Genomic DNA, 15718 nt, shown 5'->3' with positions numbered 1-15718 from the left:
AAAATATAACATCTCAACGTACCCAGTAATAGTATTATTAAGAGTATAAAAAATAACAAATACTTGTATATATAAGGTATACGTATACATTTACAATGAGTTGTAGTCAGTCAGATACCGTTCTAGAAGTTAGAATTCAGTTATAAAGATGATGCTATACAAAAGACAGGTCACGAAGCCTTTGCGTTTTTACCGATCTGGGATCAACAAAGATGACAATCGTTTGCATAAAACGAAACGAAACACTATCATTTCCATACATTATTTACGTTAATATTAGCGTTTCATTTCGTTATCCGAAAACAATTGTCATCTTGGCCAGGCCCTGGTTTATTTGTGAGGTTTTTATCCAAGTCTGTAAATTCTTCAGCTATGGACATAGCCATGCCATAAATATCAATTCGTACCTGACATTTTGTACAGAAACATAACACAAGTAGAAGCTAATACCTATTACGATCGCTAAAACGCTTAACCACATAGGTTCACATATACGTTATAATATAATGTAATCTATCATTCCAGAAGTTCGAATCTTTCACGTCGCCTATCGTGTCTGATCGAAGCTGCAGTCGGATTGTTTACAACAAGCTAACTCTTATTATCTAGTTGGCAATATTACACCAGTTACATTAACTACATATCTTATGAACTCTAGATAACTCAATCGTGGGACAGAGCGAGACCACAGTGTAAATTAAAAAAAAGACGGATTTGCTTAATAATAATAATCCCTGACTACTTACTGATTGGTGGAGAATGCTTTATAGCAGGGGTCTCCAAAACTTTTTTTACCTGAGGACCATATTGCGCCACAGAATCTTTCGCGCGTTAGGATCAGTTCCACTCTCAATGAATGCTGAACCCTTGGAGACTGGCTCCCGCGGGCTGGACAGTGGGCACTCGCTTTGGGTGTCGGCGGGCCGGACTGGAACGCGTCGCGGGCCGAGGTTTGGAGACCCCTGCTTTATACAGCATTAAGTCCGCCTTTTTTACGTTTGTGTTCTCTTTTGTGCAATAAATAATAAACTTCTTCCATTAAAAGGCTCTACTATGTGCAGTTTCTACTATGGGCGTAACGCGATACATTTGTAACTATCTACACTCTAAATATACATGATCAATAAAAAACCCGAATTAAACGCGATAACTTATATATAAACTTTAAAGGCAAGTGTTTCATTTTCGATCTTTGTCAGACGTATGCTACCGGCACGCTTCCGTGTATGGAACGCAGGGTTTCGACATAAACTGACCATACTTTGAATTTACCTAACAGTGATACAATTGCACACAAGTATATACACACTACCTATCATTATAACAATTTCAAATATAGCACACGAAGGCGATCGAGTAAAAGGTTCCCTGTTTCCTTTCTATTTCCGCTTACGTGAAATACTGTCCATTATTTGTAACAAATAAATATGCTACGTATAAGTAAAAAGGTATATCTTCCTTTTGACTGGTTTCTTAAAGTAGTTTTTTTTAAATCAGATCTTTATATTTTTAAACTAGTTCAATTTTTTTATATGATCACCATAACTTTAGCATCGCCTGTCGTCATCGTTATCACGATTGCTTAAACAGCGTATTGGAAAAAGTACTGTTATATTTAACACAGCAAGAAGTAGTGTTTAGTGGTATAGACACGACTAAAATGTGTAATTATTACCTTGTACACACGTATGATTTGTATTATATTCACTCGACTATAATTTACTAATTAAATAACTCGTTTCAATCTTCTTCCACGTACCTATCCTACCCAATCGAAACACCAAGGGCGTTGTTACCGCCACCCTATAAGCTGTGTATCGAAAGTCATTAATCAAATCTCGTTATAGGATAAAACTACGAAACGGTGTAAATTTCATTGTATCTAAAAATATATCAAGTGTAAATTAAAACAAGAATAGGTATGTATGTAGTATGAGCAGGTCTATTAACATCCGTTACTTCTATAATATCTGTGTATATTTGGCAGCTATTACGATACTCTAGCTAGACGCACAGAACGGCAAACGCATAAGTCGGAAACGATTATCGAGTCTTAATTTTAATATTGCACTTGATTGTTAATTTGTTACTCGGTGAGTCCATATTGTATAGAGTTGCTGTAAAAGCCAAAAATAATAAACTAATAGGCACTTCGAAAGGTACAGAATATCAGCTATCAATTTCTCCAAATAATTCTTTGTGGTAACGTACAGTTGGACAATATGAACGCACCGCACCTTAACATCTATCAAACGTGAACATTATTGCGATTCGTTTAAGATAAGTAGAGACGGATACATTTGTATTTTTTTATTATTATAAATATTTTATTGCTGAAACTCGGGTAACGAAATGGAGGTATTCGTTACGAGACTTCACCGCGAAAAGGCTTCTTCTACGTCTATCTAAATCCTAATCATTTCCCTGTGAGCTGTCAAAAGTGACTAAATTCCATGGCTCTAAATGGGTATACTGTGACCTAATAAGAGTAATAAGACGTTTTGTCGAACAAAACGCAAAATGATTAAAATACATAGAAAAATATACACCAAATGCAATAAATAACCGACGATGCGTTTGTAACAAAATTACGGCTGAAACTCGAAATATATTGTTATAACGACTGCGTCAATAACTCTTAAAAGAAGTACGAGTACTCGAGTTATCTACTGGTTCAAATATTCGCTGCAAGGACATTGAAATATTTGACAAGTCAGCGTAATTCCGTAATTTTGTATTCTACATATAATCGCCGTAATCTCCAATAAATCTATATTTATTTTGTGACAACTTAGACTACTTCCGAACATTACAATAATGTAAAGTGACTATGTAATAACTTGATTTAAGTACATCGCGACTAAATTTAGTAAAAGCACCATAGAAGTTAAACGTAACGAGTACGCGAAATTCACGTTAAAACAATCGAAACAAAGCCGGGAAGACTACGAAACAAAATAAGATTCTTATTATGGCAGTGATTTAAATAACACCGTATCTAGCAAGGCTTAGGCAATCCATTACATTTACGTTGACTTGAAATTGAGCCAATTAAAAGTAATCTTTTACGAGATCCTTAGCGTGTGTGTTCAGAAATCTTGCCTCGCGATTTAACTATAGAACTTCGACTGGAAACATTACGTACCAATATTGAATGGGGGTAAACTAAATTTCTAAGCGATAGAATTGTGCACCTCAAGCGATGCTCAAGATTTCTAGAGGACCGAAAGGTGTCCTAGCAAATTATTGGCTACAGCTGCTTAATCAAACCTACACCAGGGCTGATGACTGACATTACTGTGACTTTTTTATATTAACGAATACCTTTAAATCCGCCCAGGACAAGGCCACTACGATCTTAACAATTAATGACTGTTACTTAAAATAGTTAAAATTATTGCTAGCCGAACATTATCTTTCAAGTTATGATGTTGGGAAGAAATTGGGTTCCTAATTTTTTGGAAGTCTATAAGATCACCTATTTGTACACGAAAAAAAAAACTAAATAATTAGGAAAATTGATTAAGAGAGCTATATTAAAAATAGTTCTTTACTATGTGGAAAACATTTTGTATATGAATTTCAAACAATATCAGTGGAAGCAATACTATAGTTTTATATTAAAGTAGAACGGTAGTCGTAAAATATACGTATCGGCTATCATATTAATTTCTAAGCAAAATGGAATGTTAATCTACAACCTACATTACTGACTGAGCGGTTAGTACGACTACAGTTTCCAAGCCATTATATTATATCGATCGAGCTGACCACTACAGCTCGCACGCTCGCACGCTCGTGTGTCCACACCGACGCATGCGCGGCATCACTTCATGTAAATCAATTACCTACACAATAAATAATAATTATACTTAGGTTATTACAGTTTTAATACCTGGATACGGAAGATAATCTTTTTGTTTTAATCTAATTACTTCAAAAATGGCGTTCAATAAAGTCTATAATTGTTTAATGTATCTGCAATAAGAAATAATAATTTACTTACCGCATTAAACACAATCACTAACCAGAAATCATTGGAATAACCATCATAAGAATAATTTTCATAATTAACATTACTTTTGGAACGACTCTACAAATTACTAATCAAAGGAAGAACCATCGTAGAAACCTTATACCAAAAACGACAGTGAAAATATTTCCAAGTATGTTGTGCTTCCGATATGTATAGATATTACATTTGAACGCATATTATCAAACACCTGGCACGGAATCGTGCGTCGGACCTGAACCAGTCGAACGGCTCGGGCCACTAGTTCGCCGACCGTCGCGGCACTCGGCCGAAAGTTCCTCTACACTACGTTATTATCATATAAATGCAATAACATAACAGACACCCCTCACTAGACACACTTCGGATACGAAGACACACCTCACTATCACGACATACTCGCACATTCTTAGCACGAAACGGAGCGAAATTAGTTAAACGGTCACTCGATTAGCCGACCGACCCGGTACGTGTTCGGGGCCGCCACCGGGACGCCGCGGCCATGCGAGCGCCCGCGGCGGCGGCGGGCGAGCCGAGAGAGAACGGCACGCAATAAAACTACGAGATTACGAAATCAAAGCAATATCGCCGTCGCCGAGACTCGATCGGAGACGCGATCCACTCGTACGTTCCTCTCCTTAGGCGATAATATCACAGATTCCTAACAAAAGTAAAGAGCCTCGGGGGCGGAGACGCCGGCGCGGGGCTCGGCGCGGCCGCGGGGCGGGGACGCCGGCGCGGGGCTCGGCGCGGCCGCGGGGCGGGGACGCCGCGAGGAGGGAGGGCCGGGCGCGCGGCCCGCGCTCTAGCCCTCCGGCGGCCCGCACAGCCGCTCCAGCTCCAGCAGCTCCTGCCACACCACAACCGCCTTCAATATCAGACCGTAGCACGCGCGCCGACGCCGACCGCCATACACACGTATGGGAGTCGGCGTTGGCGCCGGGCGTCGTGGCCCTCGGGTTACAACATGGAAGGACGGCGCACATTGGCGTTACATTGCGTAATGTTTAAGCTTGATCAGTGAACTAGAGAAGAAGACACCGCCAATAGGGGCCAAGTTACCTGGTCGCGATGGCGCTGCAGCTCGTTGCGCAGGCGCTCGTGCGCGCGCGCCAGGGCCTCGCGGCGCGTGGCGTACGCCTGCTCCAGCTGCGAGCACTCCGCCACGCCGCGCTCTACCGACTGCAACGAACAGTATATTAAGGCTGGGGTCTCCCTTTCTTCCCAGTATAAAAATGCACCCGTATCTATTCTATACCAATCAGTCGCATCAACTGTTTTTTTATTAAGCTAGGAGTAGATATATAGAGAGTAGCACAGTAGATATAGTAGTTTTAATAGGATTCGTGCATCTAGCCTGCTAGTTTACGAGTAATAAGAAGAATAATTATGACATATAACATACCTGTGAGTGAATCTCCCGCTTTATCCGAAGGATCTCGTCCTTGTCCCGGTTCGTTTTCTTGGCGAGCGCCTTGACTTCCTTGTTGCGGTCGTTGGCGAGCCGGCTGAGGACCTCCTTCTTCTCCGCGTCCAGCATATCCTATCAAAATGATATTAAACCATATTTCATTCTGTATTTTTTAGAAATTTAAGACGAGTATTTAGTTTGTGATTGGCAGATTGAAGATGGTGACTGCCTCCTAGCCTAATCGTGACCCTACCTTCAAACGATAAGGTCCCGAGTTCTAATCCTGGTGAAGTAATTTCACGAACATTTGTTCCTTAGTTATGGATATAATCTGTTATCTATGTATCTAAGAACGTATTTTTCTAACTCACAGTGAGCGCCCGCATCTGCCGCTGCTGGTCCAGCATGACGTGCTTGTCGAGCGCCGCGTAGATGGCGTGGTGGTAGCGCAGCCGCAGCTCCCGCTCGGCGGCGACGGCTTCAGCGCTGCCCGGCGCGCCTGCGCCTGGACCTTCGTCACTCGAGCTTGCCTCGCCGATGCTGCGAAAAATATGATAAATCAACACTATATCCATTTTTCGTTTGGATTCCATTATGAGGTGTATGTATGTATATGAGGTGTGTGGTGTCATATTAAGTGCTTTTTCTTTGCGTTAAATACGTTAGCATAGAGTATAAAAAGTATGTATTACGTAGTAAGTTTCGGTGAAGGAAAACATCGTGAGGAAACCGGGCGAATCCCAATAAGGCCTAGTTTCCCCTCTGGGTTGGAAGGTCAGATGGCAGTCGCTTCCGTAAAATAATAAAATAACAAATAATAAAACAGCCGTGGCAAAATGTGTCGTGGCTTCCGTAAAATAATAAATAATAAAACAGTCTTCGCAAAATGCCGGGATAACGCGAGGAAGAAGAGAGAGAGTATAAAAAGTATGTAAACTGACATATTCTTGGATGAAAGCTTCTTGACTAGCTTGGTGCTGACGTACGCCGACAGCGGGCGCTTCTCCTTGTCGAACTTGCGCCGCAGCGCGTCCAGCTTGCGCGCCAGCTCGGAGCGCTTCTCCTTCACCACCTTCAGCGACAGCAGCGCGTCCAGCGTCTCCGATACCGGCTCCTCCGCGCCGCCATTCGATTTGCATTCTGGTGTTTCTAAAAATTATGATTGATATCATCAAATCTAATCATATCAGCACTATAGTACCTAACGAAGTGTAAATGCCTTTTTATTTATTTATGGAATGAAAAGTAAAAATGGACAGAAATAAGAAATAACACAGTAATACAGCAATAATACAAAACTTCAAATTGTAATCAGTAATTAACTCTACAAATAAACCTCAGGACCTCTTTACAGCTGCGTCATTATATTTCCACATTATAAAAACATTTTGTGTATTGAATAGGACACAAAGCTAAAGTCGTGTGATCTAAAACGCGCAGGTGGCGGTGATTATTTCGTCATCGTCACATGTTCTCTGAAATATTTTGTAATTTGGAAAAATAATTCGTGAATAATAAAACTATAACAGGTATAAACTGGCATTTAACAATTAGAATGAATGTATCAGGTGGTGACATACCCTTGGGCTCTTCGGGCTCAGACAGCGGCGGCGGCGGCGGCGGCGCGCTGTCGGCGGGCGGCTCGGCGCTCGGCGGCTTGTTGGGGCTGCCGTCCACGGTCAGCTGCGGCTTCACCTGGCGTACCGGGATATTGTTACGTTATATTTGGACTTAACCTGCTTAATGTTAAGCATATTAATTCTAATAAGTAAAGTGACACGGAAGCTATATGAATTACATGAGTTACAGAATTTTTCTTTACTGTAACTGTGTTCTAGGTTGTAAATTGTACTTGTATGTATACCTACAAACTTTAATATGTACATACTCCGTTCATACCGCGGCAACATGCCTTCAGCGCTGTAGCAGTGGCATGAACTATTTACAACATATGAATTGAATTGTAACTATAAAAAAATTGATCCTTATATTTTATAGGTATAAAGCTAAAGTAATGTAACGGTTTGTCTTACGTAGCTTCATATCGTCGCTCCGATCATAAGTGCTCATTCACACGACATTCTCTCCCGTACATGATGCCGCCGCATTATTAGCGTCAACACGCCGACAATGATAGCAGCGGTATGCACATAGCAACGTAACAGAGACCGATAGAGAGAGAGAGAGATAGTTACAGGGGGGTATGTGCTGGGGCGGCGCGGCTCGTCGGTGCCGTCGGTGAGCACGGCCAGCTGGTGCTCGCGCTTGTCCAGCTCGCTCTGGTACTTGATGGGGTTGGCCAGCGCCTCCGCCAGCTCCGACAGCTTGTCCGGCACGTAGTCCTGCAAGCATTGGAACAACGTGATACAAGTTTCACTAAATTACATAAATATTAATATTTTAATAAATCGCCCCGACCTAGAAATTCCCAAAAATATCCGGGCTGAAGATTCAAAATTGACCGTCAAATGTCAGTGTTATTCACTGAAAAGAACAAATTTGAAGTGTCGTATGTGGCCGCCTTACAGCATTTAATAACTGGAGTGGCCATTAAGAGCTTACCCCTCTGCCGAAAAACATGCACAATTGTGCAAACTATTGTCTGGAATGACATGGCTATTTGTACGTTGCGTAGAAATCATGTAGAAATAGCAATACATTTGACGTCCCCTCTCCCGCAAAAACCAGCAGACTATTTCGTAAAGAAAATGACAGTGATGACAACTCCTTTCTATATGCTCTAAATCGCCTTTCGCTCAAGCCTTTTAAACAAGTATCTAACGGATATATTGTGCCTGAAATATGCATATGCAGATTATATTTTGTAATAAATACCAAATTCGATCAAAAGGCGAATCTAGTGCACACAGTCATTACACGAACGTAGTTGTACTCGTATGAATTGGGGACGGTAACCTTGACGACGACCAGCAGGAAGAGGCTGGCGGGCAGCGGCAGGCCGAGCTCGGTGCGCAGGTTGACGTGCCGGTAGCCGGGACACAGCCCCACCACGGGCAGCACGCGGTGCCCCAGCAGCCGCCCGCTCTCCTCGTGCGCCGCGATCCGGATCATGTAGTATGCAGAGTCGTTGTACAAGCATACTGTATGTAGGACGGTAACCTTGACGACGACCAGCAGGAAGAGGCTGGCGGGCAGCGGCAGGCCGAGCTCGGTGCGCAGGTTGACGTGCCGGTAGCCGGGACACAGCCCCACCACGGGCAGCACGCGGTGCCCCAGCAGCCGCCCGCTCTCCTCGTGCGCCGCGATCCGGATCATGTAGTATGCAGAGTCGTTGTACAAGCATACTGTATGTAGGACGGTAACCTTGACGACGACCAGCAGGAAGAGGCTGGCGGGCAGCGGCAGGCCGAGCTCGGTGCGCAGGTTGACGTGCCGGTAGCCGGGACACAGCCCCACCACGGGCAGCACGCGGTGCCCCAGCAGCCGCCCGCTCTCCTCGTGCGCCGCGATCCGGATCATGTAGTATGCAGAGTCGTTGTACAAGCATACTGTATGTAGGACGGTAACCTTGACGACGACCAGCAGGAAGAGGCTGGCGGGCAGCGGCAGGCCGAGCTCGGTGCGCAGGTTGACGTGCCGGTAGCCGGGACACAGCCCCACCACGGGCAGCACGCGGTGCCCCAGCAGCCGCCCGCTCTCCTCGTGCGCCGCGATCCGGATCATGTAGTATGCAGAGTCGTTGTACAAGCATACTGTATGTAGGACGGTAACCTTGACGACGACCAGCAGGAAGAGGCTGGCGGGCAGCGGCAGGCCGAGCTCGGTGCGCAGGTTGACGTGCCGGTAGCCGGGACACAGCCCCACCACGGGCAGCACGCGGTGCCCCAGCAGCCGCCCGCTCTCCTCGTGCGCCGCGATCCGGATCATGTAGTATGCAGAGTCGTTGTACAAGCATACTGTATGTAGGACGGTAACCTTGACGACGACCAGCAGGAAGAGGCTGGCGGGCAGCGGCAGGCCGAGCTCGGTGCGCAGGTTGACGTGCCGGTAGCCGGGACACAGCCCCACCACGGGCAGCACGCGGTGCCCCAGCAGCCGCCCGCTCTCCTCGTGCGCCGCGATCCGGATCATCGCCAGCTCCGGCAACACCACCTGGCAATACATCGGTTATATCACTTACATCGTTCAAACCGTCTGGATTTGTTAACATTAATAGTCAACAAAATATCAAAAACATGTTACAATTCCACGGCCTGTGAGATCGGATCGGTCCAGCGCGATTCTTGCTTATCTGTCATAGCGTAATATAGCAAGTGCAGGTGTGAAACATGGTAAGGGCACAGAAGAAATAATAGTACTACCGTACAGAAAGGACACTTCCTACAAACCCGAAGTTTGTCAGCGGTTCAGGGTCGAATCATGCTATCCCTTTCGGCTATTTGTGGTCCTGCACGCAAAAGGAAGTCAAGTGGTGCCAACCCTAATAATTGCTCGGAGCAATGCTGAGCTGAACCGAGCCGAGTTCGAGCGAAGTCAAGAGTGTCTCCCCACTAGTAAGGGGCGAATAAAGGTGCTAAAACACTCTACAGGCTAAACGAGGATGACCTGTGAGACAGATGGTCCGATGTCAGATCTCGTTCATTGAAACACCGTTCTCGTACAAACGACTGTTAATCAGAGCACCACAGGCTATTTTTACAGTGAACTAGGAATACCTTTTTGAAGACAAACGGCTCCTCTCCGTAGACGGGGTTGATGCCGTTGTTGGGCGCGACCCTGGTGCGGAACTTCTTGCGCACGGTGTCGGCGGGCAGGCCGAACATGTCCACCTCCACGTAGGTGCCACAGCGCTTGTCCGTGAGCAGCTGGCCCGACAGCACGGTCACGGCCAGCGAGCCCGCGATGATGCCGTCCACGGTGCTCTCCGCGAACGGGTCCAGCCGACGGTCCTACAACATACGATGGTTACGTATGATAGCTGCATATGGAGACAAGTTTCTTTCTATCGCTAGCCAATACATATGATTGGCTCATTGCCTTGTTTACAGAACGAGCACGAGTTATAGCGAGTAATACCTTCCTGTTGTATTTAACCATTATAACCAGAGGTCGGACAGAGTGAGCTATTTTTACTTTATAATTTGACATGTCTAACATCATATTATAAGGCAAATAGCTCACCCTTTCCGAGCTCTGATTATAACATTGAGGTAGAATGATGAACTGTGTCTACTCTGTATCTTTGGGTACTTAAATAAAAGTAAACAAATAATTTCTAAATTTTCGGGTAGTTATAACATTTATTTTGTAAGAATTTTGTAATATAATATTTTAAACTTTCGCGTTTTGAATACATATTAACTCACATTATAGACGGGTCTAACGCGAATTATATTCAATTACCTTTATTTACCGACGTTTCGACACAGGTTTCACTGGTCGTGGTCGCGGCTGACTGATTGTCCCAGCAAAATGTCAAAACAGAGATTTGTGCATCTACCCGACGAAAAGTGTATGGAAAAGTTTGGGGTAGACATCACATTTTCGCGACCACGACCAGTGAAACTTGTGTCGAAACGTCGGTAAATAAAGGTAATTGAATATAATTCGCGTTAGACCCGTCTATAATGTGAGTTAATAAGAATTTTGTATTTTGTAAGCTGTTATTTATTTTTTAATTTAATTTTAATTTATTGATAATGTACTTTGACGATGCAAAAGAGATTGTAAAATCCTACTTGATTAAACGATATTCTATTCTATTGATTAACCAACCAAATACATAACCACCTTGTTCTTTCACTGAACGACCTGACTTTAACCTGCTTTATTTGATCGTGTAATGTTTTCAGTTATCATCTACCCTCAACTGGCTTAAGAAGCCATTTGAAGGTAGATTTTGTTTTACTCTTTTTAAATACCTAAAGATACATACTATACAGCTATAGCCGTGCTCAGAAAATAAGGCTTATATTTAAAGCTGTACAGGGTTAGTAATAGCATGAATTAAATTGTTACCTTTCGTCGCATAAACTCCGGCTTGAGCAAGTAGCCACAGCGGCGGTTGTACTCGAAGGTGCCCAGGTTGAGCTGCATCGCCAGGTCCAGCGTCTGGTAGTTCAACGCCACCAGCTGGCAGCCCGCGTTCCAGAACACCTGCGAAGTAACACATGTATGAAATTCTGAGCCATCGATATCACGAAGGTCTGCAATATAACCTCGTAAAGCCCACTATACAAAGTTTCCTTTAATTTGAACCTTATTGTAGATTAGGGTGACTTTCGTTCGTTTTAGAAAACAATGAAACAAAGAAAATGCTACCATATGTAGTTTCTGAAGGTTCGAATTAGATTGAAGCCGAGTGTACATTATAATGCGCATTGGGCAGATGAATTTTCGCGCTGCGTACAAAAATCTAAACAGACTGATGGTTCCATCTTGTATGAGTGTTAGGTATATTATAAATGATACTAATGTCAAGTTACAAGTAGCTTTAAAACGTATATGTATAAATAAATTTCTTTAGGTTGTATGATTTTAGGCAACTTGACGTGTAAACACGATAACTATCATAAGTAAATAAATGTTTGTCTTTACCTGTGGCATGAAATTGGAGGAATCGAAGCGCGTGCCAGCGGGGTAGACGCGCGACAGCTGGTTTTTGTTATAATTCACGAACTCGATCGGTCGCTCTTTCAATAGAGCTGTTGCTTGCTTCTCATCGAATGACGACATCTCGTAGAAACGACCTTTTTCTGTAAACAAATAAGCGCTATAAATATCGGAATTTGAATCACTGTTTATGTTTTGGGTGTTTATAAACGTTCGTTGTCATAAAGAAGTTAAGCTTCTGCAAAGTACGCATATAAATCTTTCGTTACGCGCACACAACACCAGCTGTTGAAAACAGAGCAATGGATTTCCTATGTGCCGCTTGCCGTATTCACTCTTATATTCGTTGCCGGGTCCGGTTTATGTACAATTCACATCAAAAGGATCTTAGAGTAGGTGCATTACTTTCTGGAATCAAAGGAATTTGAAATACGCGCTCGCGTGAATGTGGGTGCATGTAATTCTAGTAGCATGCGCCCACATTGGTGTGAATCGTACATTAGGGGCTCCCATAATTCTGCTGGGTTCCGTGAATTCTTTTTTTTTTTGACTATTTTTTTAAGTTGTGGGTCCTCGCTTCCACTACGGGCGGCCCACAACTCTTTTTAGAGTTAGAACAAGACAATCCACAGAGACTCCGACAGCACACGCACTGCAAGCGTCACTTTACCCGTCAAACTTCTATGAAGGTTCCTGTGTATTTAGGGTCGGTTGCACCAAACCGTCTGTCACCGTTAAAGCGTTCGCTAAATTTTATTGTACGGGATGGGAAGTCTCATAGATTTCTCTCCGTGACGTTGATGAGTCTGTTAATTGTGATTGATGCAACTGGCCCCTAGTGTAGGTAACTAAAAAGGCGTATTTACTCTCTGCGCTCTCGAAGGAGCTGAAGTGCACGGGCTGCACGTAGTTGACAAGCGCGGAGATCTCGGCCGACACCGCTCCCGTCTCCTCCTCGCCCGACGAGCTCTCTCCTGACCCTGGAGCTATAATGTAGTGTAAGACTCACTCTCAGCGCTCTCGAAGGAGCTGAAGTGCACGGGCTGCACGTAGTTGACGAGCGCGGAGATCTCTGCGCCGGCGTGCGTCTCGCGCGGCTCCTCGCCGCCGCCCTCCGCGCCGCCCGCCTCCTCCTCGCCCGACGAGCTCTCCGACTCCGACGATGATGATGATTCTTTAGAACTCTGCCGCACCAGCTGTAACCGACATTAAGGGCTGATTTAGACGGCGCGCGAACTCGCATGCGATTTTAGTTACATTGCGGACTGTCGGTTACGTCCAATTTAACCGACCGATCAAAAACCGCAATGTAATGAAACTTGCAAGCGAGTTCTCGCATCGTCTAAATGAGCCATCCGACACCACAACTAAAAAACTCTGCAGGCTTTCAGCAAAATAAATTCCTCTTAAATGTGAAGTTAATAAGTGGCGCGGCGAGCTCTTTGTATTGGTGCCTACTTGCAAAGGATTTTTTTTATATTGTGACATTTGGAAGAAAATATGGAATATGTATTATTTTAGTACAAAAATCATTATTGTTAATAAGTTAAGATATAGATAGAAAATACAAGAAAGCTGCGAGTTGAGTTGAGTTATAGTATGTATATTAATTTGCTGGTAGGTACATACACTTCCATGAGACACGTCCCCGTTGCCCTGCACGGGGGGCTCGGGCCTGGCCTCGCTCTCCTCAGACGCCAGGGAGTCCTCCTTCTTGTGGTGGTGGTGGTGTTTCTTCTTGTTTTTAATTATTATCTTATGACGAAGCAGCAATGGTGGCGGTAGCTCTCCTCCTAAAATTTCGTTTTACACATATAATGTAAATGATGCTGTTTTATCGTCAAGTATTTAATAGAAACAACGACAGAATATTTTTCAGGGTATCGTTTTGCAGATGTATAATGGCATGGTCTAATCTTCAAAGAATATTTACGTGTAGCGGAGTAGGAACTAGTATTTGCTTGCATCCTGACCTATTTAAAAATCCACCCTGTATAGCACTGTATTATCAATTATCATTCCTTCATCATTCTATAAGACGGTATAAAACTTCACCACTAGGAAGATAAATGTTTTTATAAACTGCTGGTTTTGTTTCATTTCATAAAATTTAATCTCGCGGTATTAACTACAAGAATTCATTCAAAACGTCGCTTTAAAATAATATCCGTAGTTGTCCTCGACTCAGACCTGGGCTTAATTAAGTCCGTGTTTATATAGCAAACATGCTGAATTTCATGGAAAATGAAAACCACAATGAATGACGGACGTTTTGAATTTTCCAGTTGTAAAATGAAGTTCGGATTAAAATAATAAATCGAAAATTGTTGCTTGATTACATAGTGAAAATTAACACATTCCCACGTATTTAGAACCTCGTTAATGGTTAAACAAGGTTCTAAATGATCTAATACAAATAAGACACCGCGCAGTCATAAACCTTAATCCGGAAACCCACATTAAAACGAATTGATCTAATGCCGCTATAAAATCGAATGTAAATTTATATGACTGGTGTTGTGCCTCGCAATGGTGCTGGGTCAGAAAGGGAAATCAGAATTTTATTAGCATTTTTAAGACTTTCGATTTTAATCACTGGCAAGGTGTTACTTCTTTATTAACTGGAGCTGTTGCTCTTTAGAACACAAACACGTTTTATTATCTACATCGTAGCTTGTAGCATAGTTTTTCCGGTATATAGCGATAGTGCAATAGTAGTAGTAGAGGCGTAACGAATCGTAATCCATCGCACAATATCGTTAGTAACGATATTGTGCGATGGATTACAGATGGGTCCAGAGCTGAATGGATTAAATACACTGCCTAAATCATCAAGTAAACTCTCAAAGAAACAGATCAAGATCGGCGTATCCCTTCGGACGCGGGCGGTACCATCGCCCACGCAGTTAACTGACAGTTCCTAAACCTTATTAAACAGGCATAAGGTCCACCGATGGACACTTAAGAGTGTTGCTGGTTGTACAATACCACCTACAGACAAAAAGAAACGTCAAAAATATACTCCCTTGTATATACCCCAAAATATACCGTCCTACGCACGGGAGTCGAAGATCACAAAGAGTAGTACTGTACAAGTTAAAACTTTTAAATTTCCCCTTGACTTGCTGACCAAAACCATTCATAGAATATGACTGAGTATACCGCGAACGGTAAGGTACAAGGTAAAACCAGAAAAGGGGCAACGCGTAAACAGGTAAATAAACAACGCCACTCAAGAGCTTCAGAAAAATAAAATAAAAACGTAAAATCCCATTAGTGAGATTGATCCGCAGCGCGAATAAACCAGCGTAGAAACGAACTATTTCAATAGCGCGGTGCAATCGACGCGGAAACTTTCCTCAATGCGAAATTCTTCAACCTCAAACTATACACAGTCGGCATACTTTTTCATTACCTTCATGACTGTATCGCGTATCATAAAAAAAAGTCGAACCGATTTTTTTATTACTGAAAGACATCTCATCTGAAAATACTTGTAATAATGTTGATACTTATGAACTATTTATGTGTTACTTAGTTAAAATAGAAAATAAGTATATTTTATAATCGATCGAAATTATGTTTGTACACTCAGCTTCAAATGTAGCTAACCTCAAGAAAACAAATCGTCCTCATTTGGTGTTGAGAAACTACAATACGACCCGCTCAAAGTATTACAAACATGTCGAAATGATAATAAAAAAAACCGGGCAAGTGCGAGT

The 15718-nt window shown here is 43.1% G+C and overlaps 1 protein-coding gene across 1 annotated transcript in view; it reads right to left on the bottom strand.

Moving 5' to 3' along the window:
- Positions 1-4794: 4794 nt before the first annotated feature.
- LOC134663994 (1-phosphatidylinositol 4,5-bisphosphate phosphodiesterase classes I and II) overlaps positions 4795-15718 on the bottom strand; it is a 57443-nt gene continuing 46519 nt past the window's right edge. The window contains exons 9-21 of the mRNA XM_063520559.1: positions 13626-13789; positions 13006-13192; positions 11982-12139; positions 11403-11540; positions 10100-10333; positions 9360-9536; positions 7619-7765; positions 7004-7118; positions 6365-6572; positions 5795-5963; positions 5418-5555; positions 5075-5194; positions 4795-4862 (exon numbers count right to left, since the gene is read on the bottom strand). Of these exons, the coding sequence (XP_063376629.1) occupies positions 4818-4862; positions 5075-5194; positions 5418-5555; positions 5795-5963; positions 6365-6572; positions 7004-7118; positions 7619-7765; positions 9360-9536; positions 10100-10333; positions 11403-11540; positions 11982-12139; positions 13006-13192; positions 13626-13789 (2000 nt within the window). The 3' untranslated portion in view covers positions 4795-4817. The remainder of the gene's footprint in view (positions 4863-5074; positions 5195-5417; positions 5556-5794; positions 5964-6364; positions 6573-7003; positions 7119-7618; positions 7766-9359; positions 9537-10099; positions 10334-11402; positions 11541-11981; positions 12140-13005; positions 13193-13625; positions 13790-15718) is intronic.

This window comes from Cydia fagiglandana, chromosome 1 (assembly GCF_963556715.1).
Source record: "Cydia fagiglandana chromosome 1, ilCydFagi1.1, whole genome shotgun sequence".
In the NCBI taxonomy this organism is placed as follows: domain Eukaryota; kingdom Metazoa; phylum Arthropoda; class Insecta; order Lepidoptera; family Tortricidae; genus Cydia; species Cydia fagiglandana.
The sequence above is the reverse complement of the archived record's forward strand: the minus strand, read 5'-3'. Positions and strand labels throughout refer to the sequence as shown.